The sequence below is a fragment of the Rissa tridactyla genome, chromosome 8, assembly GCF_028500815.1.
Source record: "Rissa tridactyla isolate bRisTri1 chromosome 8, bRisTri1.patW.cur.20221130, whole genome shotgun sequence".
Lineage (NCBI taxonomy): Eukaryota > Metazoa > Chordata > Aves > Charadriiformes > Laridae > Rissa > Rissa tridactyla.
In genome coordinates, this window is record NC_071473.1 from 43,495,069 (window position 1) to 43,520,368 (window position 25,300).

General features: G+C 49.4%; 1 protein-coding gene across 5 annotated transcripts in view; it reads left to right on the forward strand.

Moving 5' to 3' along the window:
- PTPRF (protein tyrosine phosphatase receptor type F) overlaps positions 1–25,300 on the forward strand; it is a 390,558-nt gene that overhangs the window by 300,174 nt on the left and 65,084 nt on the right. For all 5 annotated transcript variants that reach the window (XM_054210595.1, XM_054210596.1, XM_054210597.1 and 2 more), the window contains 5 exons: positions 13,530–13,799; positions 16,605–17,186; positions 17,751–17,884; positions 18,924–19,068; positions 24,257–24,562. In XM_054210595.1, coding sequence (XP_054066570.1) covers positions 13,530–13,799; positions 16,605–17,186; positions 17,751–17,884; positions 18,924–19,068; positions 24,257–24,562 — 1,437 coding nt within the window. The remainder of the gene's footprint in view (positions 1–13,529; positions 13,800–16,604; positions 17,187–17,750; positions 17,885–18,923; positions 19,069–24,256; positions 24,563–25,300) is intronic.

The following is a 25,300-nucleotide window of genomic DNA, read 5'->3' on the forward strand; positions in this document are numbered from 1 at the left end:
ACCATGAAGGAACACTCATCCATTTGTGGTCCATGGTTACGTGTACCACAGTACATCTTAACAATGATTAGATTTGGGACTTGATGGTGCTGCAGGGAAAAGGGAAGGGAATAGAAACGTATGGAAAATGTGATTCCTCTAATCCAGAGAGCTTACTGTCTAATTTAGCCGCAAAAATCCAAGTAGTTGATTGAAGACATACAAGAAATTGGTTTAAGAGTAGAAAGCAGATTGGACCTAGTGTGGAAAAAAAAAAAGGTGGTGTCATTTCGTCATGCTTACTGGGAATATGGTATAATTGCACTGATTCACCTACACTATTGTTTTTTTATGAACACATTTCACTCTTCATTTGTCTACAGATTCTGGGACATCTTCACAAAAAGGAGTTTTCAGACAAAACTCTTGCCCTATGAAATGCCTGTGAAGGTGGTGGCTTGTGTGGTGCTCCCCTCAATAGCGGCACTGTTACTTGACTCTTTCCCTGTATGAAAGGTTTTTTCTGCCCTTCTCTTTCTTTACACATGGCATTATTTTTTTCTACTTCAGTGAAGCAGATGAGGAGGAAGACTATGTAAAAGAATATCCATATTAATACACTGTGGAGTTCACTAGGTGTGTTCCCTAGTGCTGCTTACAGCAGTAAGCAATGCAGGTGCTATTAGAATAGTATTTATTGGAGCACTGGCTGCATACTTCCCATCAAATGAGAAATCTGCTGCTTAGTTTTCACTTCTTAAGTGCTGCTTTTCATGTCTTCAAGGCACGGTCCAGTGGGGCAAGTTCCCTGGTCCAAAATGTTACACATACTATAGAGAAGCAGCTGCACAGCTGCTTTTAAAAAAAGACCATTTAAAACTGAATTGTCTCCTCTGTCCCCAAATCGCAAACTAGTAAATCAGACTGTAGTAAATAGAAATGTGTTATTGCAAAAATCTGTGCTTTCTTGATCTGCTTTTTGAAAGGCCAGGCTAGTTTTTCGTTTGGCATCAGGGAAACTTGCTTGGAATCTGAAGTTTGATTTGCCAAGTTTAACTAAGGAGCCATCACCCCCAATGAAATTAGGACTGTGGCTCTGTCCTTAGCAGTCATTCTCTGGCCTCTGCAGGGTTTTTACACTTGGGGATGTGGTGGTGGCTTAGGCTCAGAGCGAGCTCACCGAAATGGCTACTTGCAGCTATGTGATGCTTACTGCAGTGGGGAACTTGTGTAAATAATAATAATTCTGAATGACTGACATAGGCCTGGAGCAACAAGATTTGAAGCCTTTAAAAAGGACATTTTCTGCTTATGTAATATTAAAACAGCTAAAATAGCAACAGCAGTCAAAGCTTGAGGGTATTGCCAGGAGAAGAGTTGAAGCCGAGGACAGTGGTCAAACAGTCAGCGACCAAAACTGGCCGTGTCTGAAAAATGGCTAAATAATGGGGGATACGTTTGTTTACAGTCCAGCTATATGCACACTTCTGGCAATGTGCTTCTTTAAACCTGCCTTTCATCAGGGTTGATGGGGTGACATTACTTGACCAGAGGGGCGCACTGCTGGTGCCTGAGGGCCTGGCAGCGATCACAGACAAGCAGAGACTGGAGAGACTTGTGAGGGAGATGCCTGGATGACAGGGAACAGGAACAGGCAGTTGAATCAGACTGGATGACCCAGACTGCTGCTTCAGACAGACGTCTGCCCTGGACCATCAGAAGAAGCAAAACCAGGCTGCGATAGAGGCTGCAGAGTAACTACCCCTCAGCAGTTGGTACATGGCTGAGAGGGGCGACGGGCCTGAAGGGCCATGTGTACACTCTGTACAGTCCTGACCTCAAGACAATGCTGCAGTAGAACAGTGCAACAGAGAGCAGTGACCCTTTGATGAAGAAAGTGCACTCCTTTTTATGGGATTTCAGTATTTTTAATTTCCATTTCCTCTGGCCTTGGGGTGCTGCTCCACGCTGAAGCTACTGCTACAGCCAAAGTCAGAGCAGCTGTAGTTTGGGCAGATGCAGCTTGGCTGGTCGTAAGCAGAATCGGGGTGAAGGCAGCCAGCAGCACGGCCGGAGCTGCACGGCACTAGCTGCACGGCACTCGGCACCAGCAGACGTTTGCTGCTGTGTCAGCACTGTGGCTCGTGCTGCTGGGACTGTGTATCCCCATACTGGAGCTGGCAGGCTTCAGGGACGGAGAGGCATGTAGAGGCTTCTGCCAAGTTTTCTCTTTCCCATATACTACTTTGAATATTTTTGTCATGTTTTCTCCTGGGGTGAAGTGTGTTCACCGTCAGTGTTTCTGTGAGCACTTTGCTACGCTGTAATGATTATAATGATCATGGTTTAATAAATAATAGTTCTTTGTCCTTCTGCTAGCACATTTCAGCTAAAGATTTCAGTGTGCTTTATAGAACTCAGCTAAATAAGCTTAACAGTTTTATTCCTTGCAAAGTCCTTTGATGGTTGAAAGTGCAATGTGAGGCTCAGGTCTGATTATTTGTAAAATGACCTTTATGGAAAATAGGAGAGTGGCTGGTGGCTCAGTGCATGATAATGCAACATAAATGGACTTGGAAACCTATTTCCCCCTCCTCCCCACATGACCTGCATAGGCGTCTGTGGAACAATTAGGCCTGCATATCTGTGCTGACTAAATGTCCGTTCCCTCCCCTTCCATATCCACTTGCACAAAGGGTTAGGAAATCCATCTCTGGTGCTCTGAGATTTTCTGCTCTTAATTGAATTCATGCATGCATGTGTGTGCACTATGAATGGGAAAGGGTGGTTGGGCACCCTGAGCATCCTGTCTGTCTCTCTAGGATGGAATATACTCATCACTGTGGCATGAGAACATTGTTCATCGCATATAATGGGAGGTTGTCTTATTCTCATGTAATCTGGCGTAAAAAAGACAATCTGTCCTTTTGTTCCTCTGTACCTCTAAAAGCTGTAAAGGATAAAATTTGATTTATGTGGAGTCCTTGAGACACAAGATGTGCTTTTGGAGATAAGCAGGAACAGGTTCATCCCCCTCTGGGTTTTTGTTAACCTCTCTGTCTTTTGGATTCCAAAGTGTCTGGGTGCCTTTATATTAATGCCTTGCGTAGCACCAGAGGGTTTTCAGCACAGGGCAGATGCTGGCAGTTCCCAGCAGAATTGCAGAGCCAATTGGGATAATGAACTTTCTTGTTGCTTTCAGGAAAGTATTAGCTTCCCACCCTGAAAAGCTTTAGAAATGTGTTCCTTTGTTTGAGCTAGTGATCTAAACTCTCAGACCTGTGCATTTGTATCCTGGCCACAGCCCCCTGCCTTGTTTCAGGGAGCTAATGCCCAAGAATATACAAAAGCAGAGCCTCCCGTAAGCCAAAATTCATTCTTTCTGCAACAAGCTGCTGTGGTTAGAGTATTGCTGCTGCTGCATAAGACAAGCATGTCTGTGGCAGGGTAAAAGCCAAATTCAATCAGCATGGGAGTTTCTGCCTACAGAGCACTGGAGCCATCTGACAGTCAGGACTGGCAGACGCATCTCTGATACGGCCTCGCTCTTTGCTTCTTTGCTGTTTCAACTTGGATCTCAAAAGGAGCCCTGTTTGCTATCCTCTGGTGGCATTTCTGCCCCGACTTGACTTGCTTTGTCTCGCACATAGACTGGCATGTTCAAGTTAGCTGCCAGGCAGCTCAGGTTCGTGGGAACACAGCAGCATGCCTAGTGAGCCGTGGTATTCGGCACAGGGGATACTCTGGGTAACTCCAGCCTTAAATCCTCTGTCCCTGCATGGGGGGCAGATGTTATTTGCTGTCACTTCTCAGAGTCATTTGTTTTGTAAAAAAGCAGAAAGCCTGTTGGTAAAACACGTTTCTTAGTTTAGGAGTGACATGGGTAGAGAACTGGAGATAAGGGAGAATGTGAATGGGATCTGTAAGGAGATGAAACTTTCAATTTACCATTTATCAGGTTTATCTCAGATAAAGCAGCAGTTGTTTAAGCATTAAGTAAAGGGAAAGGAGAGAGAACTTTCTGCCCAGGTGTTCCCTCTTGCCTTACAGCTGTGCCAATATAACCTGCTATTGGTTTTTATTCCCCATAAGCCACTAATATAATAAGAGATTAAGAGATAATCCAGCAATTAGTGACAAATAGCAGGCCCCAAACTTGTTCCTGTTTGACAGACCAGAAATTAATCTGTTTGAATTAACGTGTTTCACATGTGTCTCCTCACCTTTCCAATTCTAATCTGAAGTGTCAACACGTGGGGAAGGCAGCTGCTGGAGCCTACTCCTGTCCATGCACACTGATGCAGTGCGATCCCTGCCAGGCTTCCCAAAACAAAGCTCCTGGCTGTTCCCCAGCTGCAGCAGCACCCCTCTCCCTGACTGTGGGCAGGCCAAGTGGCACCACAATGAGTCCCCTTGGTATGGCAAGGCGTAGGCTCTACGGCTGCTTCGCTTCTGCAGCAGGATTGAGTACTCCCGTAGCTGTTTCAGCATCATGCCCCAGTCTTACACCCTTCACCAGCCTCTTGCCGTTCAGTTGCACAGTCCCAACAGGTGCAGCAGGCTGGTCCACGTTTGCAGCGCTTGGAGTTTGTGTTGCCCTCTTGCCGTGTTAGTGCTGCTGTCCAGAAATGCAGCCATTCACGGGTACGCCTCGTTTGCCAGAAGCGCTGTGCTTCCCAGGCAAGGGCAGGAAACAAATCCTCCCTGTTGGGAAGAGCTGAGCAGAAGGCAGAAGCCCCTTGCTGTCTGCTGAGGCCATGCAGATGTGATACGCTCCATTAGATTAGGAAATAAAGTGGTGGCTTGGGAGCGGCAATAAAGAGGTTCCCTCCCATCACAGGGTCTCACAGGATTAAATGAGCCTTATGTTAACGTTTTGTGGACCAGGAGGTTAAATCCCCTGTCTGACGCAGGCCAGAGGAAACCTGGACCTTAAGCTAGGAGTGTTTGTTTTGAGGATGTCCGGGTGGGGGGTCCTTGCTGGATGTGGCCCTCGCTTAAGGGCCAGTTAAGCTCTGAGTTGGCTGGTTCTGGTCCCCTGATATCAGTTCAATTGGAAGAAATGTAAACAACTGTTTTGCTGTTCTCCTGCAAGCTCCATTACACTTCGTAGGCCACTATTGTAGCTGTTATTGGCAGTTTGTTGCCTGGTCTGTAGCGTGTCAGTGTTGGTTAAAATCCTGTCCTCTAATCGCTGGAAATGGCTGACTGTACTGTTGCACTGTATAATGCCACATGCTGTTCTCTAATTTGCAGTGTTTTTGCTGGAAAGCAGATTCCTCCCCCCACCTTCTCCTTCCCCCATCAAAAATGTGACTCATAAGCAGTCTTTAACTATCAAATACACTTCTGTATTCTCTCAGCGAGGGTTCGATTACAGCTGATACGCCACAGATCTGTAGCTGGAGTGAGGTCACTCCTGCTAGAGAAATAAGATCTCCTTTGTCTATAAGGAAAATGCAACTAACCTTCTACTGTCTCTCCCGCAGGAACAAAAACTGGGACCTGCTCAATTCTCTCTGGGTGTTTTTGTCCTTCTGATTTCTTGTCCATCTCTCGCTTGCAGCACAGTGTACCGATAAGGCTCTCCCGAAACTGAGCCCGGCTGAGACTGCGCATGTCTGTCACTTGCCTAATACCTCTCTGCTGCATTTAGCTCTTTGTTTGGAGAGGGGGAGCCGCTCTTCATGGTAGAAGATTTTCCATTCACCACTTGGAACATTTCTTTCATACTTGATAAAATTCGGATCTGCATATATGCTCTTCCCAGTGTGTGGTCGATGGGTTTGAAGTGCCTTTGCCATCATCTTTATAGCTGGAGTGGGTGCGTGGGAGAACATCAGTCTGTGTGATGGCTGAAGTCCCTTGCTCTGTGCACGTGTGTGTGTGTTTTGCACATGTAAATGTGTCTGTGCTTCCAGCATCTGCCCCAGCGTGGGGCTGCCTCTGAAGCACCCTCCATGTGAGTACGTGTGGGACATGCGGTCCCCTCCGCCCTGCCTCCACGAGCAGTGGGCAGGTCAGGGCAGCGGAGGGGTCAGCCCTGGTCCAGGCCAGAGCGGCGGAAGTGTGGCGCTGTCTTGTTCACAACATGGCGTGTTGGGTGTGCATGGTGGGAAGTCATGGCTGACCTCTGTAGTCTTGTCTTGTCGTTTCAGTGGTGTGCGGACAGATGAAGCTTTGGCCTGTTTTTACTCTCTGTGTTTTTCCTTGTCTTTTTTTATTCCCTCCTCATCTTCATCGCACTCTGCCATCAAACAAAACAAACTTTCATCTCTCAGATCAGCGAGAAGGTTGGTCCTTTTCACTTCTTATCCATCTACAGTACGCCACGTCAGATGGGACTTTTCCAGTAGATAGAGGAGAGCCATCCCCAAAAGGGGAGGGGGCCCTACAGACTCTGGCTCCCTTCCAGGCACAGCCACAGTGTGCCTGGTGAAATCTGCTTACTGTTCGCTGTGACTCTGGTGATGGCATTGATACTTTGCTTGCATGCCTTTGTTGCTTGAGATTTAAAATGCACAGAATATATTTTGCATGCAAATACCAGCCAGGGCGGTTTTGTTCAAAGCTAGGGTGGGAAGAAATGCATGCTACTGTATGTGGGGTCCTTCTCTAACCCATTACCTGTGCTAGGTGCCAGTCTAATACCTCTAAATTGCTGCTGCTTTCTGGCTGGAGGTCAAGAGCAGTCTTTGGAAGCAGGGATCAGAATGATCTCCAGTCCCCTCATGAGCTGCTAGCGAGAGTGGGTTCCTCAATTCCTCCTGTAGCTTTAAAAGTTCTAACTTTCTCTAGAGGTGAAAAGCTTACTTTTCATCTCAGCTGGAGAAGACCCCACCATGCTGCCCTCCCTTGCCATGGGGCAGCAGGGGCAGGTGGATGAGAGATGCACGGCCCTCGTGCTGAGGCAGCTTCCTTGCTCCTTGGCAGTCCCCACTCTGGGGATGACGATTTCTCCATGCTCGGACAAGGGCCGTTTGCATGAGCAGGTCTGCCTCTCCTTTCTTCCCTGGGGCTGGGTCTTTCTCTTGCTGTCAGGAGAGCAGGGAGCTCTGGCAGTGGCCCCATCCTTACCTGGGATGGCTCAGGGAGCCCCGTGGTGACGTGCGCGGGAGCTCGTAGCCACTCAGCAAAACCTGATTTGTGCTTTGCCCCACTCTGTCCCACTGCCCTCAGAGAGCCAGAGGTGAATAAAGGACAGTAGCAAAAGGCGACTCCAGCTTTTAAATTAAATCTAGCTCCGGACCTAGCTTTAGGTACTCATGATTTCATGCTGAGGAAAGCTGGTGTTTTTGGCAGAAGTCCTGAGCTAGTTTCCAGAGATGACTCTTTCACCGAACAGGTACTGTGTGGGTCCGTCCCTCCACTTGTGCTGGAGGAGAGGGATGCTTGCAGCAACTCTCCAGCCTGGCGCTGCTCCCAGGTGGCATGGGGAAGAGACCCTCACTCCTCTCACACATGCCGTCAGGCAGCTACATGAGTTGATCTTATAATCATCACTGGAACAAGTTTTAACAAGTTGTCATAGCAGTTGTTCCAGTACACTGACTTCGCTCCCGTTTCTCTCCCTGGAACGTGCTCTCATTTAGATTGTACTGAGGCACGAGGCCCTTGTTGTTTACCCTCTAAAAATAGATTTTGTAGAGGATAAAATTACCTGAGCCCAAGACAATGATGAAAAATGAGACCAAAGAAGAAAAGAGAAGAAATTAAAGCCAAGGCCCAAAGCCTCCCAGATTTCAGTGAATTTGGAGCACCGCTGTGATGGCTCAGGCACCTCTGGAGAATAAACCTTCGACAGGGCACTTAAACGTTTTAGCCGCATGGTTTAGCTGAGGGGAGGCAGCTGAGAATGGATATAAGCCAGCGGGAGCGGATATTTCTCATTCTTTGTGTCGACCCCTCCTTCCTGCCCCACCAAAAATACCCACATACACAAATATTTAATGTGGAGCCAAAAATTAGTTTCTAAATATTCCATTGGGATTTGCCGTGCTTATAATTTGTTTGGCACTGATAATTACATCTTACATTTTTCCAGCTTTACTTAAAACTGTGTACCGCTCACCCATGCATTTAATTATTGCTCTGTGGCTGCTACAAGGTTATTTATTAACGAGTTATTTTATCTTGATACAGTGGATCTTTTCTCTTATTCCCCTCCTTAATGTTGTGTTATTTTCATCAGAGAAATTTCGGAGAGTGAATGCAAATTGCATAGCTCCACAATCTTGCTCTCCCTTACTTTGCTATTAGTATGTCAGCATGCTGAATGCTGATGTGTCTCCAGTGCTGCACCACTGTAATGATATATCCTCTTTTATATGGGGTTGTCAGCGCAAATAATTAGACCTAAAAGTTATAGCTGAAATATAATCCAAAAATGGCAAGGCCCTGTTTTGGAAATTGTCTATAAAATGTCAGCACTCAAGGATGCATTGGGAGCATAAATAGTACAGCATTGTTTGAGCACAAGATTAGACTGTAAATGCATTTTTTCTGGTTCCAATTTTTCCTCTCCTGCTGTTGATTCTGTCAATAGATTGTGAGACTCCAGCAACTGCCTTTCCATTTGAAGTCCTTCCTTAAAATGATAGCACTAGGGAGAGATGAAAGGTGTCCACAGATGAGTAAACCATGCAGACCGATGATCATGTTTGAGGATATCTCCTAAATCCACTCCTTCCTGACTCTCAGGAGGTGGTTCCTGAGGAAGGCGTGAGCTTTGGGCAGGGTAGTGTTGTGGCAAGGGCGCGAGCATGCCCCGTGCGCCAAGGATCCTCCAGCTTACCTGGCTGGAGTAAAGAAATTGGGCAGTGTCACCTTCTCAAAGGCATGCTGCGGCATCACTCTCTACTATTCATCCCTTGGGAGGTTAGAGCAGAGCCCTCTGAACTTGCCTTTGCTGTGCTGGGGGCCAGGGAGGAGCAGCACAGCCCAGGCAGCTCTGGTCCTCCTTCAGAGCCGACGGGACTTCAGACTGCTGCTCCTTCATGCAGAGGAAGAGCAAAGGGGAGAGGATGTAAGAACCGTGGTGCAGGACCGCTGGGACCACAGCAGCTGGGATTGCCCCAGAGAGGAGCGGAGAAGTGTGCAGAACATGGGCACATCGCCATGGGGCAGCACCCAGCAAGCCTGCAATGGGGGTGTTGGGAGAGGGAAGTTGGAGCCCAGAGTTAGGTGCCAGCTGGGCACAGTGAAAAGGAAACCCAGAAGCAAGAGCAGACAGGTAAAGGTCCCTGCATCTCTGCGAGCTAGAGGGAGGGGTGTGATCATTGTCCTTTGCTCAGCTGTACTGTGGCCAAGACAGCCAGCAGGAATAGCAGTTTGGTTTCCCCTTCCGTAGCAGCACCATGCAGTTTTGGAAGCATGAGCAGTCCTCCCGGCACCGTTGTGTTTTCAGCAGAGCCTTGCTGTATGCCAGCAATGTCTCAGCATGCGAGAGAGGGGCTAACAGCACTGGCCTGTGAGCCCTGAGCACTCATACCCAGAGCTCATAGCCTACAACTCTTGGGGGAGGAATGGGGGGGTCCCTGGTTCTCCAAGGGGGAAACGTCACCCTCAGAGGGAACCTGAGAAGTTAAGAAACAGCCACTCCTGTGGTGAAAGGAGCCGGGCAATCGATTCATGCTCTTTCCTCTCAAGGCAAGGAATGTGCATGTTAATGCATGCTAAATTATTAACGTATCTCAACCTTTGTGGCTGTTGTGTTGCCCATTCTCCTCCTTCCTCCCCACGGTCCCCCCAGTGAGTGGGGAACCAGTCTCCACACTGTCCTTTCTCCCTGTCCTGTGGGATCCAGGGCACAGGCTCAGGTTGCGCTGCACTGCTCACCGCTCTGCAGTTTCACTTCACTTCCCAGGGAATGCTCTCTACTGGGAGGCGTGCTGAATAGTGGAGCGGCACAGAGCCCTTACGATGCCTATTCTTGGGATGAATGACAATGAATCTCATTTTTGACAGTCTGCTGGTTTAACTAAACCTCTGAATTATACTATTGTCCATTGAAATCATTTTAATATTCACAGCAATTTTCCCTGTGCTGTTCTTGCAAAACCTCCAAACCACCTTCTCTGATCTTTATCCAAAAAGAAGATTAAAAAAAAAATTGCAAATTCTTGTCAAGAAAATTGTAATAAAAAGGGAAATTTCATTGCTGCAATAAATGAAGAACAACAAAAATTTCTGGAGCACTCAAGGTAGCATCATGGGCTGTGCTAGCCCATGTGATTTGACTTGTAAATTGGACAGAAATTCTAAGAATGCTGCTTTTTGAGGAGTTATACTGATTTGAATTATTACCAGACTCTTATGCTAGAAAAGCAAGCAACTTAAATCATTGGCTTGAGCCTGAGGAACGTGTTGATGGTGCTCTGCAAGCTGCTGTGAGAGCTCTGCCAGCTCTCACTAATGCTAACTGACAGCATCTCCCCTTCTCCCTCTGTACTGACTGGGACGAGATGCTGCCAATTATCCCCCAAGAGGATGGGAGACTGATGGAGCCCATCCCTTCCTTCACGCAGGCTCCTGCCAGAGTATCGTCTGGGCCAGATCTCTCACTGAAGGCATTGCCCTGACCCCCTCCTACCTCCTGTGTTGAGAGCTGACCCCTACACGTGGCATCCATTTTTAGCAGCTGTGGTGCCTTGGGCACTGTGGCTCTCCGGCATGGAGCAATGAGCCCATCTTAGCAGCTCTGCTGGTGTGCTAATGAGGGGAGGCCGGCTCAGCTGTTTCTGGGTTGCAGAAATACACCGCAGAGGCCTGTTTAACCGCTCATCTGTTGCCAGGCTTGATAGCTGAGGCCCTGCACAGCTTCTGGGCGTGCTGCAGTGTGCAAGAGGCACGGCCCATGTCCAGGTCGGCAACGCTGCAGCCTGGCCACCGTCCTGGATGGTTTGATCTGCAGGAGAGTTTTCCTTGCCATTCATCCCTTCCCTAGGCACATGGACATGCTAGCCACCTCTGCTGCTCCTCTGTGGGTAGGGCAGGGAAGAGGCACTTCTGAAGGGACTCAAGGCATTCTCTTTGCCCTGCAAAGGGCTGCCGAGAGAGCCCCCAGACCCTTTGGAAGTGCATCTCCCCTGTACTGCCTGCAGGGGAGCAGGGGATGGTCGGCTGCTGGCTTCCCCAGGGAGAGGTGGCTGCAGCGCCCACAGGCACTGCCTCTGCAGGACACATCAAGGGAGACACAGCATTGGTGGGGCTGGGCATGGCCCCAGGAGCACCCTGAGAGCAGTGCTTGACAGAGGGACGCAGTGCAGGGGAGTCTGCAGCGGGCTGGGCTGTGCTGCTTGTGGTCTCACAGGGCTGGGAGTCAAAATCTGATTGTGCATGCTGGGCTCTGACCTTTCTGCGTGGCCTCTTGTCCTCCAGTCTCTTCTTCCTGTGTCCCTGTATGTGAGTTACGGTGCACCTTCCCTCTCCCTGTCCTGCCCTCACTCTGCTTTCTCTCTGACTCCGCAGTGGCCGCCAGTGCCTGCCAGCCTGTTTGCTTGCTGCATGTACGTGAGTGCTCTGTGCACGCCCATGGCTTTATCCTCAAAGTTTGCTCTTTTTTATTTTAACGCAGTGTGGGTGGGTGGGTTTGGTCCTTGGATGGGGACGGAGTTTGAACAGCTTCTACCTGAAATAATTTGGCGTCATGTTCATTGGAAAACGAAACCTGACTCTTAATGAATGGTGCTGGGATGCTTTGTTTGGAAATACACACCATCATGTTAAACCATTGCCATGTCCATCAGGTTAACTCCGTATTCTCATGATTGTGTAGCACTTGGGTACACTTTCAGTTCTGTCTCATTTGGGGAGTGCTGCCCCATCAGTCAGGTAATGCCTCACTGGCGATCGCTCATGTAGCTATTGATTTGAGATTTAATAATTGATTACAAGAAACAACCAGCAAGACTTTGGATTTAGACATTCAACAAAAGAAAAAAAAAAAAAAAGCAAAAAACGGCAAGTTATCCTTCCGCTGGCTGGTAAGGAGCTAATGAGCCCTGTTTTGTCACTAAGACGATGTGTAGTACACACACGGTGTTGACAGTATTGTCTAATTTATCACGAAGTCTTAGCTCTGTTGTACATGCTAGCGTGGGGGCTTCCGTGTTCAATCTATTTCTGCAAGCCTGTTGGTTTGGGGATGAATCATCAAAGAGAGCACTAGTGAAATTTGATTTGGGGAGAGTCAGTTTGGCAAGTGGAGCTGACATCTCTGTGGCTCGCTGGGCTGTCAGCGGCTTTACTGTCTGCGGAGACACCGTGGTGGCAAGAGCTAGGCCAGCAGAGCCATGTCCCCCCAGACCCCCAGACCCCATGGGGCCGGTTGTGCCTGCGGCATGCTGTGAGCCGGCACTGCTCAACCTTCTGCCTGATTTCCACCTGCCCCAGCACTGCGGCGCTTGGCTGCTCCGTCAGCCCGATGCACTGATGGAGGAGCGTAATTGGCAGGGAGAGGCTCCTAAGGAGCTGGTCAGTCGTGAACCCAGCTGATGCTCTGGACTGCCTTTCTGGTGGAGGAGGCTAGAGGAGAGCAGGGCTGCTGGGCAAGACACGTTCGAGCAGTTTCCCTTTTTAACTACAGACTAAAATGAGCTTGCCCAGAGGAGACAAAGATTTACTGAGCACGGTTGTTTCTCTACCCTTGCTTAAATAGGCCCATAACACTAACCCTGAAGAAGGGGCCTCATTTCTCAGTGTCATTTTCCTGACGGGAATGCATATGGCAGGCAGCTTTAGAGCTTTATTGTAGCTGAGAGTTGCTTACAAATAAGTCTTGAATGAAATACCCAGCAAGGGATTGATATGAAGAGAAGCTGTGCAATGAAATAAGGAGGAATACATCTCCCAAAGTGCTGCCACAAAGGTGGGGAGGGTTCTGCTGGCCCAGCTCTCTTCTGTCAAAATGGATATGATCTCACATCTGTCAGGATTAGTTCTCTCCTGCCCAGCAAGGTGATCTGTTCAGGCCCTGACAATGTCATGCAGCTCTGGTGACTATTTTTTCTGAGCCAAGGTAGAACCTGAGTTACATTTTGAAAGGAATTATATTTTATTTAGCAGCACACGTGTGCTAATTCAGAAAGAAACCCTTATGCTGCTCCTGCCCAAACCCTGCGAGGTTTAAGGGACGAGTTTCTTTACTCTAGAGCTAATAAATTGAGCAGGTAATTCCGTTTTGCAGAGCTTCAGTGGGCCCTGCATAGAGAGAGTGTGTGACTGGCATTTGTGCATGCTCTCTAATTAGAGGGATGTAATTTAAATGGAGGAATGTTTCATGTTAGTAATATGATTTCAAAAGGCTATGTTTGGAGGGAATGGATTGAGCCATCCCTTAATGAGTTCTTCTAATAAGATGCCAGTGGCTAAGGAAGGAGAGCAAAGTGTGTGCAATTTGGGAAAGCAGTGAACAGCTTTTGCACTTCATTTTATCTGTCCCGAGGGATAGACAGGCAAAAATGTTGAACCCCCTTCATGTACCCCCGCAATGCAACTGAGTTCTCTCTGCTGGTTCTGTGACCCTACTAGCTGTCTCCTCCTTGTTTCAGTGCGGCGTGTTGCTCCTCGATTCTCTATCCCTCCGAGCAACCACGAGGTGATGCCAGGGGGGAGCGTGAACCTCACATGCGTGGCAGTAGGTGCTCCGATGCCCTACGTGAAGTGGATGGCTGGTGTGGAGGAACTGACCAAAGAAGATGAGATGCCCGTTGGTAGGAACGTCCTGGAGCTGAATAACATCGTGCAGTCTGCCAACTACACCTGCGTGGCCATCTCTTCTCTCGGCATGATCGAAGCCACGGCCCAGATCACTGTCAAAGGTAAGGAACTGCTCCTTGTGGTGCTCCTACTTGTGTTTCAATGGTGTAGCCCTTTGCCAAAGTGTTTTTGGGTGCACCCAACTGACTGCAGTCTCCTGTGACTTTTCCACCTTGCAAGGGAGGCTCCCAAACCCACAACTTGTTTTTTTTCATGCTTACAGTATAGTATTTGCTTTTGAGATTGTTTCCTCTCTCCCTACATGTGGCATGATGGGAGACAGGCTTGTCAGGCTGGGTCCCTGTTATGCCACGAGGGAACCTCATTGAGTCTGTGCTCATCCTAGCAATTTCTGGCTTGTTCTGTGCATCAGCAGGATCAGTTCAGCACAGCAGCAGGCCACGGGCTCTCCTGGGGCAGGGTTCTGTGGATGTCTGCAGTCAGAGGGCCATTTGCACAGAGGTCTTCCCTTGCAGTAAGGGCAGGACAAGAAGGTTAATCCCAGCAATGTGAAGTACCTGTGGGTCTTACCAGAACGAGCATCCTGCCCCTCTGCAGGGAGGAGGTACACATGTTCATTTTTAAATTATTGCATATTCCTCTAACAATTGTCTTTTTTCCCTTACTGCTCTGCCTCTTTACCATTCTCTTTCTTTTGTTACTGTCCTTATGGTGTTCTTCCTGCTGCCGTTTCACTGGTAGCTTTGCCCCAAAGAGGACATTACTGCTGATTGCGGACCATTGGGTACAGGGCAGCTTACCCAGACAGCTCCCTAATGGGAGTCTGAAGTACGTGTTCTGCCTTTCCCATCTGGGGCGAAGCAGGTCCACACTATCCCTTTCCTCCTCTCCTTGCAGTTGATTTGTAACTCAGGTTTCTACAGATATGTCATCTTTTGAGTCTGTCTGTTCTTGCAAGCCCCCTCCTGCGCTATGGCCACCTTTAGCACTGGGTGTTCACTGCTTGAACAAACCACAGAACTGAGTGTTAGCCCTCTCTGACCTGGAGATTAACAGAAAATTCTTTTTTCCCTGATGTTAGTCAGAGGATGCTTTTAACCTTAGCCGCGTACCGCTCCCTTTACTCACAGTGCCTGCTAGTCAGTACCTTTTCCAGCTCCCGTTTTCTTACAGAGCATAGGGGTTGCCTTGGTTATAGTACACAGCCAAGAGTGTACAGAAGAAAGAAGCATGATGGGGTGGTGTTTTGGACATGGGGGCAGGAGGTGGGAACTGTACTATTGCACTGACGGTTCCCAGTATTTACTGCTTTGTACCTGGGACAACTCTGCCTCGCTCTCTCTTTAGCTGACATGATGCCCTCTGCCACGCCAGGACTGCAGAGGCCCCCAGGACAGGGAGCGGTCTGCTCAGCTCCTTTAGCCCTCTGCTGTCCTCCTTGTTTCTCTGTCTGTCTTTTCTGCATCTTCACTCTGGATATCTTACTGACTCTGTCCCTAACTCCTTCACCTGATGTTGCTTCTTCTGCACTTGCTGGAAAGTAGACTGTTTGCAGGGCAGACAGGAGAAGCAAGATGACACAGAGCTGATTGCAGTAAGCACGTAGAAGGTACCAGATCTGCCCCTTGCTCACATGCAGGCTGCACACCCAAGAGCTGGCAAGAGTCAAGCTTGCGGCTTTCCAAAGGAAAGGATGGACGAGTGTCATCTGTCCTTGAAAGCCTGAGGGAGGCTGCCGATTTCTTGAATGTTCTAGGAAATGTGTTGCTTCAGGCTGTAATATTGGGTGGGATGTGTTTGCCCTCCCTGAGTCCTCCATGGGAGGGTGCATAGTGGGTTGCATGACCTTCCCTCCCATGCCAGCTCAGCCATCACCGATTTTCTCAGTATTCATGTTGCAGTAGCACTGGAAAGGGTGTCCTCCCTGGCAGTCAGAGCAGGCATGTTCCTGAGCTAAAGAGCCTGCACTCCTCAGCTGAACCATGTAGAAATCGGAAACCTGATGGCTTTGCCAAAGAACGAAGCAGTTGAGGATCTTAATTTGGGATGAGCATTTTTCCTGGTTCCTTGTCAAGCACAGCTGCATTACATTACTAATGACTTTAACTAGAGTGGTTCATAGGAGGTTTAAACTTACTGTAGACATTGTCTTAAAGTATTTGTGTACTCTGCAAGTCTCGCTCGCGCTCATTCTCTTTTTTTGTTCTTTTGGGAAAATGGCAAATCTGGAAATGTTTGCTTGCAGTAGTTGCGTTCGCATTAACACTTCAGAGATGTCAGTGTCACAGAGTTCTTGTGTAACGGTTTATTGTCTGGTTGCAGTTTGACACACCACCCAGTGAAATAGTGGATGTGAAAGTTGGTAATTTCTCTGGCTGTATCCCTCCTGCATGTACTGTAATACTTACAAGGCATTCCCCCATCAACCCATCTAACAGCACTGTCCATGAATTCCCTATGGCCCAAGATGCTGTCTCTGTGGAACCAGGAGCAAAGCTCCAGATTACCTGTGTTGCTCTGATTGCTTTACTGTATCCCTTTGTAAATCAGCTGTACACCTGGCTTCTGGGGCCAGCCCAACCCAGCAAGCACCTTCCCACTGCCAGCTGAACCCCCATGACAGAAACATTCCTGCATCCCCGTTGAATTACCTTTATTTAGCCTGCTGCTGGTAAGTGCGTCAAGCACGTCTAATAACATGATTGCTCTGTTTATCCTTCCATTAAGAACCACTTCAAGCAATATATGGTAATAAAAAAATGCATGTTCTAGAGTATGAAATGATTTCTGCCTTTTAAAGAAGAATGTTAATGGGAGGTGGCAGCTCCATTTTTATCCCCGTGCACATTGCAGGGTTTGAGCTGACTGAATTATTTAAATCACACCTCTCTGCCTTCCAATTGCAGCACTGCCAAAACCTCCAACAGAGCCATTAGTGACTGAAACGACAGCTACCAGCGTGACCCTCACCTGGGATTCGGGCAACTCCGACCCCATTTCATATTACGTCATCCAGTACAAGGCCAAATCCTTGGAGGGTCAGTTCCAGGAGGTGGATGGTGTGGCAACAACCCGCTATAGCATAGGTGGGCTCAGCCCCTTCTCGGAGTATGAGTTCCGGGTCATTGCAGTCAATAATATTGGCAGGGGTCCCCCCAGTGAGCTGGTCGAGGCCCGGACAGGAGAGCAAGCTCCTTCAAGCCCACCCCTCAAAGTCCAAGCACGGATGCTGAGCGCCAGCACCATGCTGGTCCAGTGGGAGCAGCCAGAGGAGCCAAATGGACAGATCAGAGGGTACCGCGTTTACTATACCACCGACCCACATCTGCCTTTGAGCATGTGGCAGAAACACAACACCGACGACAGCCATCTCACCACTGTGGGGAGCCTCATCACAGGGACCACGTACAGCATCCGCGTCCTGGCCTTTACTTCGGTGGGCGACGGGCCCCCCTCGGACATCATCCAGGTCAAAACACAACAAGGGGGTACGTATGAAGAGAGGTGCTGCAGCTCCATGTCCACCCCTGTGGTGTGCGGCTCAGCCATGTGTCTGATCTGCACCAGGCATTGCAACTGCACTTGGTGCTCAAATGGCTGAAATTGCATGTCAGAGCAGCATCCCCACCCCAGCCATCAGATTTAAGCTGTCAGCTTGTCCTGGGGAGTTGGTATCATTCTCTGTACAAGTAATGCAGCCCTCAGTTTTGTCTGGGATATGATGGCTAATAATGTGACACGAGGTCCTGGTCATGAACCTATGCAACTGTGCCAGGCCCTTCTGAGCTGTGAGTGCACATGTGGAAGGAAGGAGCCGGGATGCAGTCAGGGTCTAGAAGTGTGCGCAATTCCCATAGTCACCTGCCTGGGTCCCAGAGGTGCTTGCTTGTTACCTGTGCTGTTCCTAGAGCAGTGTATGGGGGAGAGGGAAGAAGGGAAGGGTCCAGAAGGAATGAAAGAAGATCCTCGCAAGGTGAAACAGACTCTGCAAAGCTATGTGGCTCCCCACCCTTCATTTGCCTCCTGACACTAACCATGTGTTTGGTCCCCAGTTCCTGCCCAGCCAGCTGACTTCCAGGCAGAAGCAGAGTCTGATACCCGCATCCTGTTGACGTGGCTGCCAGCCTCTCAGGAACGCATTACCAAATACGAGCTGCTGTACTGGGAAGGGGAGGATGGCACTCAGGTGAGGATCATGCCTCTGCGTCAGCAGCACTTAGGGCTGGACATCACAATTCAGCAGCTTGGGAAAGGTGTCTGCTTGAGCTGGGGTGGCAATGGGACTGTTTCTTCTCTATGTTTCTTCTGGGTATGTGATAGAAGTATGGCAATCTCTGTCTGGCTTCTGTGTAAGTACCCTCAGCAGTGCCTGTTGATGCCCAGCAAAGTAGCTAGTGACTGATTTGGGACTGGAAAGGCTCCAGAAAACCGCGACACCTTCCTTGAGGCATCGTTTCTGATGGTGCCTTTAAACAGTTGTGCAGGCCAGTAGGGCTTCCAGGTGGGCCTGAAATAGCCTCTAAAATGTGTCTGCAGATCCAGGACTGGTTACACTTAAGGAGCAAATTGAGGGTGGCCTAGAGAGAGCTCTTCCATGTTTACTGTCAGGGCCCTAAAAGAAGTCCAGCTCTAAATATATCAAAAATAGTGCTGGCTGCAGAGCAGCACAGTGAGAACTGTGCCATGGCAGCATCACAGTATCCCCTGGTCCGCTCCTCCTCCTGCGGTGTTTATAGTGGCATGAAAGCCGCCAGAAATAAGTGCTCTCCAGGTGAAGTGGCAGCAAAACAAGTCCTTTACCAGCACTGTTAAGGTGCATTAGAGATGCTGACTACTCCAGGACAAGGGCCTTACTCTATTTCACAGGCAGATGTTGTCTGTTTGGAGGAAACAAACTCATGTGTCCTGTGCCCCTTGTCTGAGCTGTATAGCCAGACCCAGCTTTCCCACAAAGCTGTCAGACGGTCAGTGCAGTCTGGACACGAGACGGTATGGCCTGGCTTTCAGAGAGGTCTGCTTCCCTGCAGAGTCCTTGTATTTCACCCGGGAGGCTCTATGCCTTGGGGTCCTGCAGGACTGCAGCAGATGTGGCAGCATGGCCGTGACTTTCTGTGGGGCCAGAATGGGTGATGGGCTGTCTATTCCCTTGGCATTGGGAGCTGAGTACCAGCTTTTCTGTATTCTCCAACTGCACCAAATAATCTGTGTTTCCCTTTATTTGCCAGCAAAAGGTGGAGTTTGACCCAACATCCTCGTATGCTGTGGAAGGTCTCAAACCAGACACGCTGTATAAGTTCCGTCTGGGTGCCCGCTCAGAGCTGGGGGTAGGAGTGTACACCCCCACAATTGAAGCCAGAACTGCCCAATCCAGTAAGTGTCTGACACTCTGCACTACTGAAGAAAAAGCAAAACTGTCCAGTTTCCATTGCCTGGGCACGGAGTAGCTCAGTGCCTCTGCCCTTGTGCGTCTGCAGGGATGCCGGCATGCAGTTTGCTAAAGGGTATAACGGGAAAAGTCAGTTGGGGTTTTGGATCAGGGCTCTTTGGCAGAGGGGGTGCACCCAAGTGGTAAGTTCTTTCTTCGTGTCCCTTTGATCATGCTGTCTTTTCCTAAGGGTAGATTCATAAAAACTGATGGAGGAGTGAAACAGGCTGGGAAATTGCTTTGGAGAGATTGATTTGAGTGGGCTTGTGCATCTCTCTGAATTCACTCCCATGCAGACAAGCTGTCTGGACAGGCAGCATATGGGTGTTTGGCTCTAAATGTGACTGTCTCCAAACCATTGGATTTTCACCCCTTCACTCCCCATTCCAGCTGCCTTGCTTCTATGGGAGTCTATCCCTGGTCCATACACTTGATTGCAAGGTGAGGCATCCTTTGAGGCCAGATGTGCCTGTGGCTATCAGGCAGCTGAAGGAGTCAGTTTGGGAAAGTGGCTATTTGCCTGGGTTGTGTGAGCAAGTAAGGCTGCTGCTTCTGGGACTGCAGCGCTAGGGGAAACCAGAACAAGCTGCAGCCGAGTTAATAGAGAGGCTAGATAATGAGGTGACCCAGGCAATATCACTTTCATCCTCGTCTGCCCCGTGTGATCACAGAGCAGGAGTTCACATTGCTCTGATTGGCAGCTCAAAGTGCTGCGCATAAGCAGATTAGGGCTATCAAAGGGCACTGCGATAAGCTCGTTTTCACTAACGATTTTTGGGCTTGCCATTATGCAAAGAGCATTAAAAGGGGGAAAAAAGACATTTCTGTTAGCACCGTCTGTCTGGGATTTACTAGCGATGTGGGGTGAGCAGTTGGCAAAGCAGCCAGCCTTCCCTGCAGGGAGGGTGCCAGCATGCACAGCAGCTGAGAGCCTGAGATGGCCATTAGAAAGGAAGCTCAGGCAGGGAAGAGCAGCTCTGCTCACTATTGGAACGACCTTCTCTTTGAAGAAAACTCATCTTCATTAACATATCAGTCGCAGGGATTCCTCCACCTCGTTAAGTGAGGTAATGGTGTCTTAGTGCTGCACGATAGACAGGTATGAAAATGGAGAGAGGTTCAGATCATGCAGTTATAAATATTTGAACACTGAGAACAAATTCTGGGTGTGGGGATTTGTATACCTATTTCAGATAGCTTTTGTATTGATAGGCAAAGGTTGAAAAAACTCTGCTGCCACTTAAATTAATTCCATCAGTGGATGCTCTTGTCCTTGAACACACTTAATCAGAGACAGCTCCATGCATAAATGAGTCCTTCAGAGTCTCGCAACAGTCCAAGTAGAGAAACCTTTGCTTCATGGACTCTTCAAGGCAAACATCTTCCCATGGTCTGCTCCACATGGTGTCTGCTCACAGGGGATCTCATACAGATTTGTTTTTAAGGTTGTTGCTTCACTGACCAGTGGAGCAGTAGCTGACTGGTTCTGGCATCTGTTTAGTAAGAGAGACATGCACAGGTTGGAAAAGATTTGGCCAAAAGCCACAGGAATACCTTGCTTTGACCATTGAAACCCTCCTTACATTGAGGGACCTAAGAGTTCTTCAATTTATCCAAGAAGTGACTGGGCCTTGGCTTACAGACCCCTGAGAAGATTTCTGATGGCACTCCATTCTATGAGGAAAGTCCTTGGCAGTTACTACTGGGGTATTCAGTGAGGGTGACAAACCACTAGCTGAACAGTCCCAGCACAGAGTGGATTCTTGGGTGCTGGGGGTCTCAAAGTCAAGTAGGTCTTTCAGAAAGCTCTGCTTTAGCTCAGCAGTTGTGTGCACAATGCACAACTTCCAGGCAGAAATTCTCTGGTCTGCACGTAGCAACACCTCACATTAGATGGTTGGATCGGTCCCCTGTGGCCTTGGAACTTACTAGTCTAGAAACAGTGTCGCTCCCAGCTTCAAATTGGTCTCCTCCCTTCACTCTTCCATTTGATTGCCCCTGTTAGATCTTGGAGGTTGACATCTTCAGGTGGGACACAAACTGCAGGACCAGTCAGACTCCTGCTTTCCAAAGAGCCTGTCTTCAGGCTCTATTCCAGTCCCTGACAAACCAGTCAATGGCAAGGTAGGAGGCACATCTTCACTAATGAGTTGCTAGTGGGCTGGAGAAGGGCGTCTGTATTGCTGCTTCTGGCTTTTCTTGTGACATCCCTGCTCAGGAGTGGTAGGGATGCTTGTCCAGGAAAGCCAGAGGGATGCAGTGCCCCTTTGCACCCTTCCAGCAGCACAGCTTGGAACCGCATCTCCTGTGAGGAGACAGCTGCCTTCTGGGCTGTCTTCCCTGCTAAGCTGCTTGCTTAGTCGCTGGGCACCCTGCAAAAAGTACAAGCAATGCTGTTTTGACGGCCTGAGGAGCATGGGGGAGTTTTCCAGGAGTGCCTCAGGCAAACGGAATGATGCAGGAGAGGAGCGTCAGCTCTGTGCCCATCAGGCCTCAGCATCAAAACGCCGTTCTCGCTTGAAATACGAAGGTGGTCTTGAGGCTGCCTTTTCCCTAGCTTAAGGAGTAGGTGGGCTGAATGGGTGCGTGGGGCTGCTGTGGGACAGTGGGGGAGGCCAGTGTGAGCGGCCTGGAGGCAGCAGAGATTTGCACAGTGTGTGTGTGAGTACATCTGCGTGTGTGGGTGCATGCTGGCTACCCGGTCTGCTGTTTCCTGGCCCCAGGAGGGACACTTCCACTCTTTGTGCGTTTTAAGTTGATCCTGCTCATGTTACCAAGTTTTATTTTGCTTTCTTTAAGTGTTAATCTGAGTTTTTGCCTTGAACATCATGTGTGTGACTCTTACCCAGTCAACGGCCAACATTTGACCTGCCCGTGCTGCCATACAAAGCTGCCTTTGGAGAAGGAGCTCACTGCTGCATCCCAAAGGATGCTGTGGAGGCCCAAAGCCAGAGCAAGTCTCTTCTGTGAAGGGCCTCTCTGCAGACAGTGGCAAAGGAAAGGCTTGCCAAACTCTTTATGTCTCACCTGTCCCTTCTGAGGGATGCCTCCAGGTGCTGTGTCTACCTTATGTCCTCCCTGAATTCACTCTTGATGTTGCTTTGGTACTGTATCTTCCTACTCTCTTCCCTGCCACTTCTCCGCTGATTAACCAAAAGAGTGTGAGGATTCATTTTCTACCCCTGCTCCTTTCCGGTATACCAGATGGCAGGGCCGATCCCGCTCTGCCTCCCTCACATAGGCAACTGTTTGCTTCCACACATTGCTTTGACTTCTCTTTCCTCCAGTGTAGCTCCCATAGCAGGAGCCTGATGCTGCTCAGGCATCATCTTTTCCATCTCCGTCACTGCCCACTCTCCCTCCATCTTTCCTCTCTCCAGGCACCCCAGCACAGGCACAAGGTTCCAGGCCCCTGAGCACAGAAGTGGGCACTAATAGTTACATGAGCCTGCAACTGCCTTTGCAAGAAAGTGAGCCTTTTTCCCAGCAAGCAGAGGTCACCATTGGCATTGGGAGGTCCTGCTGTCCCCAGCTTTCCCAAATCTTCTCCCACTGCCAAAGTGTGCCCAGCAGATGCAAGGAACGATTGTTGGGTGCTTTAATTATCTGAGGTCCCTGCTGCTATCTGGAGTAATGTAGGTTGTGGTCGCCTTTGTGCAGGTGGTGAGCAGGCAGGCTTGTCCCTGTGCCCCAGGAAGGCTGGCTCTGGTGCTGATGGCTTCAAGGACTGTGGCATGGGGAAGGGCACCAGTCTTTTTTCAGGTGTTTCCAGGTTTCTGAATGCAGTGAAGAGTGGAAGCAGCCTTTCACCTGCCATAGCAAAGCAAGATACCTTCTACTCCATTATTGCTTGGCCAGACAGCTTCCTAGCCTTAGAGCAATTGTGTGTGCTTTTTTTGGTTATGGTGCCCTGCTCTCTCTGTTTAGGGCTCTTGTCTTCTGTGCAAGCAGAAAGATGCACCCATGTCCCTTGTGCCTTCCCCGACCAGGTGGTCTCCCTTCCTTCTCCAGGCTTCCACCCTTGCCTTCTGCGCAAGCATGCTGTCTGCAGCATTCCTGGACAGTGAGGCCAAATGAGAGGGGTCTGCTGCTGCCATGAGAGGGCTCCCATGCTGCTGGGGCCCCGTTGCAAAAGGACAGCAGTTCTGCAAAGCTGGAGAAGGGAATGAACCAGGCAAGTGTCCTGGAGATGCTCTGCTTTGTCCAGGTCGTCTCTCCTTTCCCGATCCCTCTCTTCCCCCTCCAGATTTGTTTCGTTCCTCTTCCCCAGTAATGCTGTGTGGAGGAGACTGCTCCTCATCCTGATGAGAAGCGTCTGCTGTCCAGATCCCATTTCTCCCCCTGTGGCCAATTAACATTGCTGGGGCTTAGAAGTTAATGCAAACTGCAGGTAGTTTTTTTGCCTGGGAGGGAACAAGACCTGCCTGCCTTTCCCTCTACAGCTCCACAGGCCAGTTTGGTGGGCATGAAGCAGTTAGTCCCAGGTACTAGGCACACGTGCAAAGCAGCACAACCACGTTATCTATCTGCTGTTTCCACATGGTGACTGGCTCCCACCTGGGTCAGGGTGCTGCTCACAGCTGATGGTCATGATTTCAAGCCCTGCCTGAACACACTCCAGCCAGCCTCAGTCACCTGCTTTTCCTACCCTCTTTTGTTTCCTCCACTTGTCTAGGAGAAGGTTTTTGCAAGCCTTCATACAGTCTGGTGTGTGAGCTTCCCCTTCTGCCACTCTTGCCTTCTGTAGCTTCCTACCTCTTCTGGTTTCCATCTGCTTCAGATCTTCACTGAAAGCATCTTTCTTCTCCCTACCAGTCTCTCTCTCTCACCCCCCACCCCTTCCCTTACTGCCATTTGTTGTGTTTGATAAAGTGAGCGTCCAGAACTGCTTTGGGAAGATGTATTCTCTGATGCAGAACAGCACTTCTGTCTCCGTGCTGTTCATCAGGCTTTCAAATACAAATTGCCCCTAGTGCCATCTTTGATGATCTGCGAGGAAGGCAGGTGGTTGTCCAGGAGGCTACTGGCTGAATTTCCATGTGTTCAGTTGGCTGGGTAAAAGTTCCCTGTGCATTTTGGTTTGTCCTTCCACTCATTTCCCTTCATCTCCCCACTTCATTTATTTATCCCCAGCCCCCTCCGCCCCACCCCAAGAAGTCGAGTGTGTAAGCACCAGCTCCACTACCATCCGGGTAAGTTGGGTGCCACCGCCTGCCCAGAGCCGCAATGGGGTCATCACCCAGTACTCCATTGCATACCAGGCAGTGGAAGGAGATGACAACACCAAGCATGTGGTGGATGGCATTGGACGGGAGCACTCCAGCTGGGAGATCAAGGACCTGGAGAAATGGACCGAGTACAAGGTGTGGGTAAGGGCTCACACCGATGTGGGGCCAGGACCGGAGAGCATCCCCGTGCATGTGCGCACGGATGAGGATGGTAGGTGTTACTGAACAGCTGCTTCATCTACCATCTTGGGGTAACCAGGACTCTCCTAGCTGAGTTGCTGGAAAAGGGGGGAAAGGGAGTGGGGATATTGGCCTGGGAGTGCTTTTCAAGCAGGACTGGAGGCTGTTGGGTGCAGTGCTTTCGTCAGATGCTCCAGGGAGTGGGTCTCCACGGTTGCCCTGGAGTGGGCTAGGGAAATTGCTCTGCTGGCCCTTGCTCTGATACAATGGTTGCCTCCAGGCTGTGGATCAAATGTCCTGGCGTGGTCCCACAAGGGTCCTCTGTGTGTTAGCAGTGCTTCCTGCACGTGTGAGGAGGCGATACACTGCTTTGCCATTTTGGCTTTCTAGTGTTTGTTGGTGGTTTCCATTTTACTGAAGGTAACGTGAGTTCTCCCGGCCAAAGGCTTCTCTCACATTGTGAGATCAGGATTTAAAGTTTACTTATTGACCTGAAATCCAGCAAACTAAAGAGGAGAAGAGAAATCCATTTGAAACTTGTAGATATCACAGGAAAGCTGCTTCCTGCCACGGCTTCCAGGCAAGCCACAGCTTATATAAATCTGCTCTTCTGCTCAAGAGTCAGAGTATCGCATGTACAGAACACTTTACTAGATACGACAGCTTTAAAGAGAAATTGCTTTGTATTAGCAGGGCTGTCAGTTATGTCATCATGACTTAAGCCATTTCCTTTGAAAGTGCCAGAGCTCAGGGTGACAGTAGGAGCTTT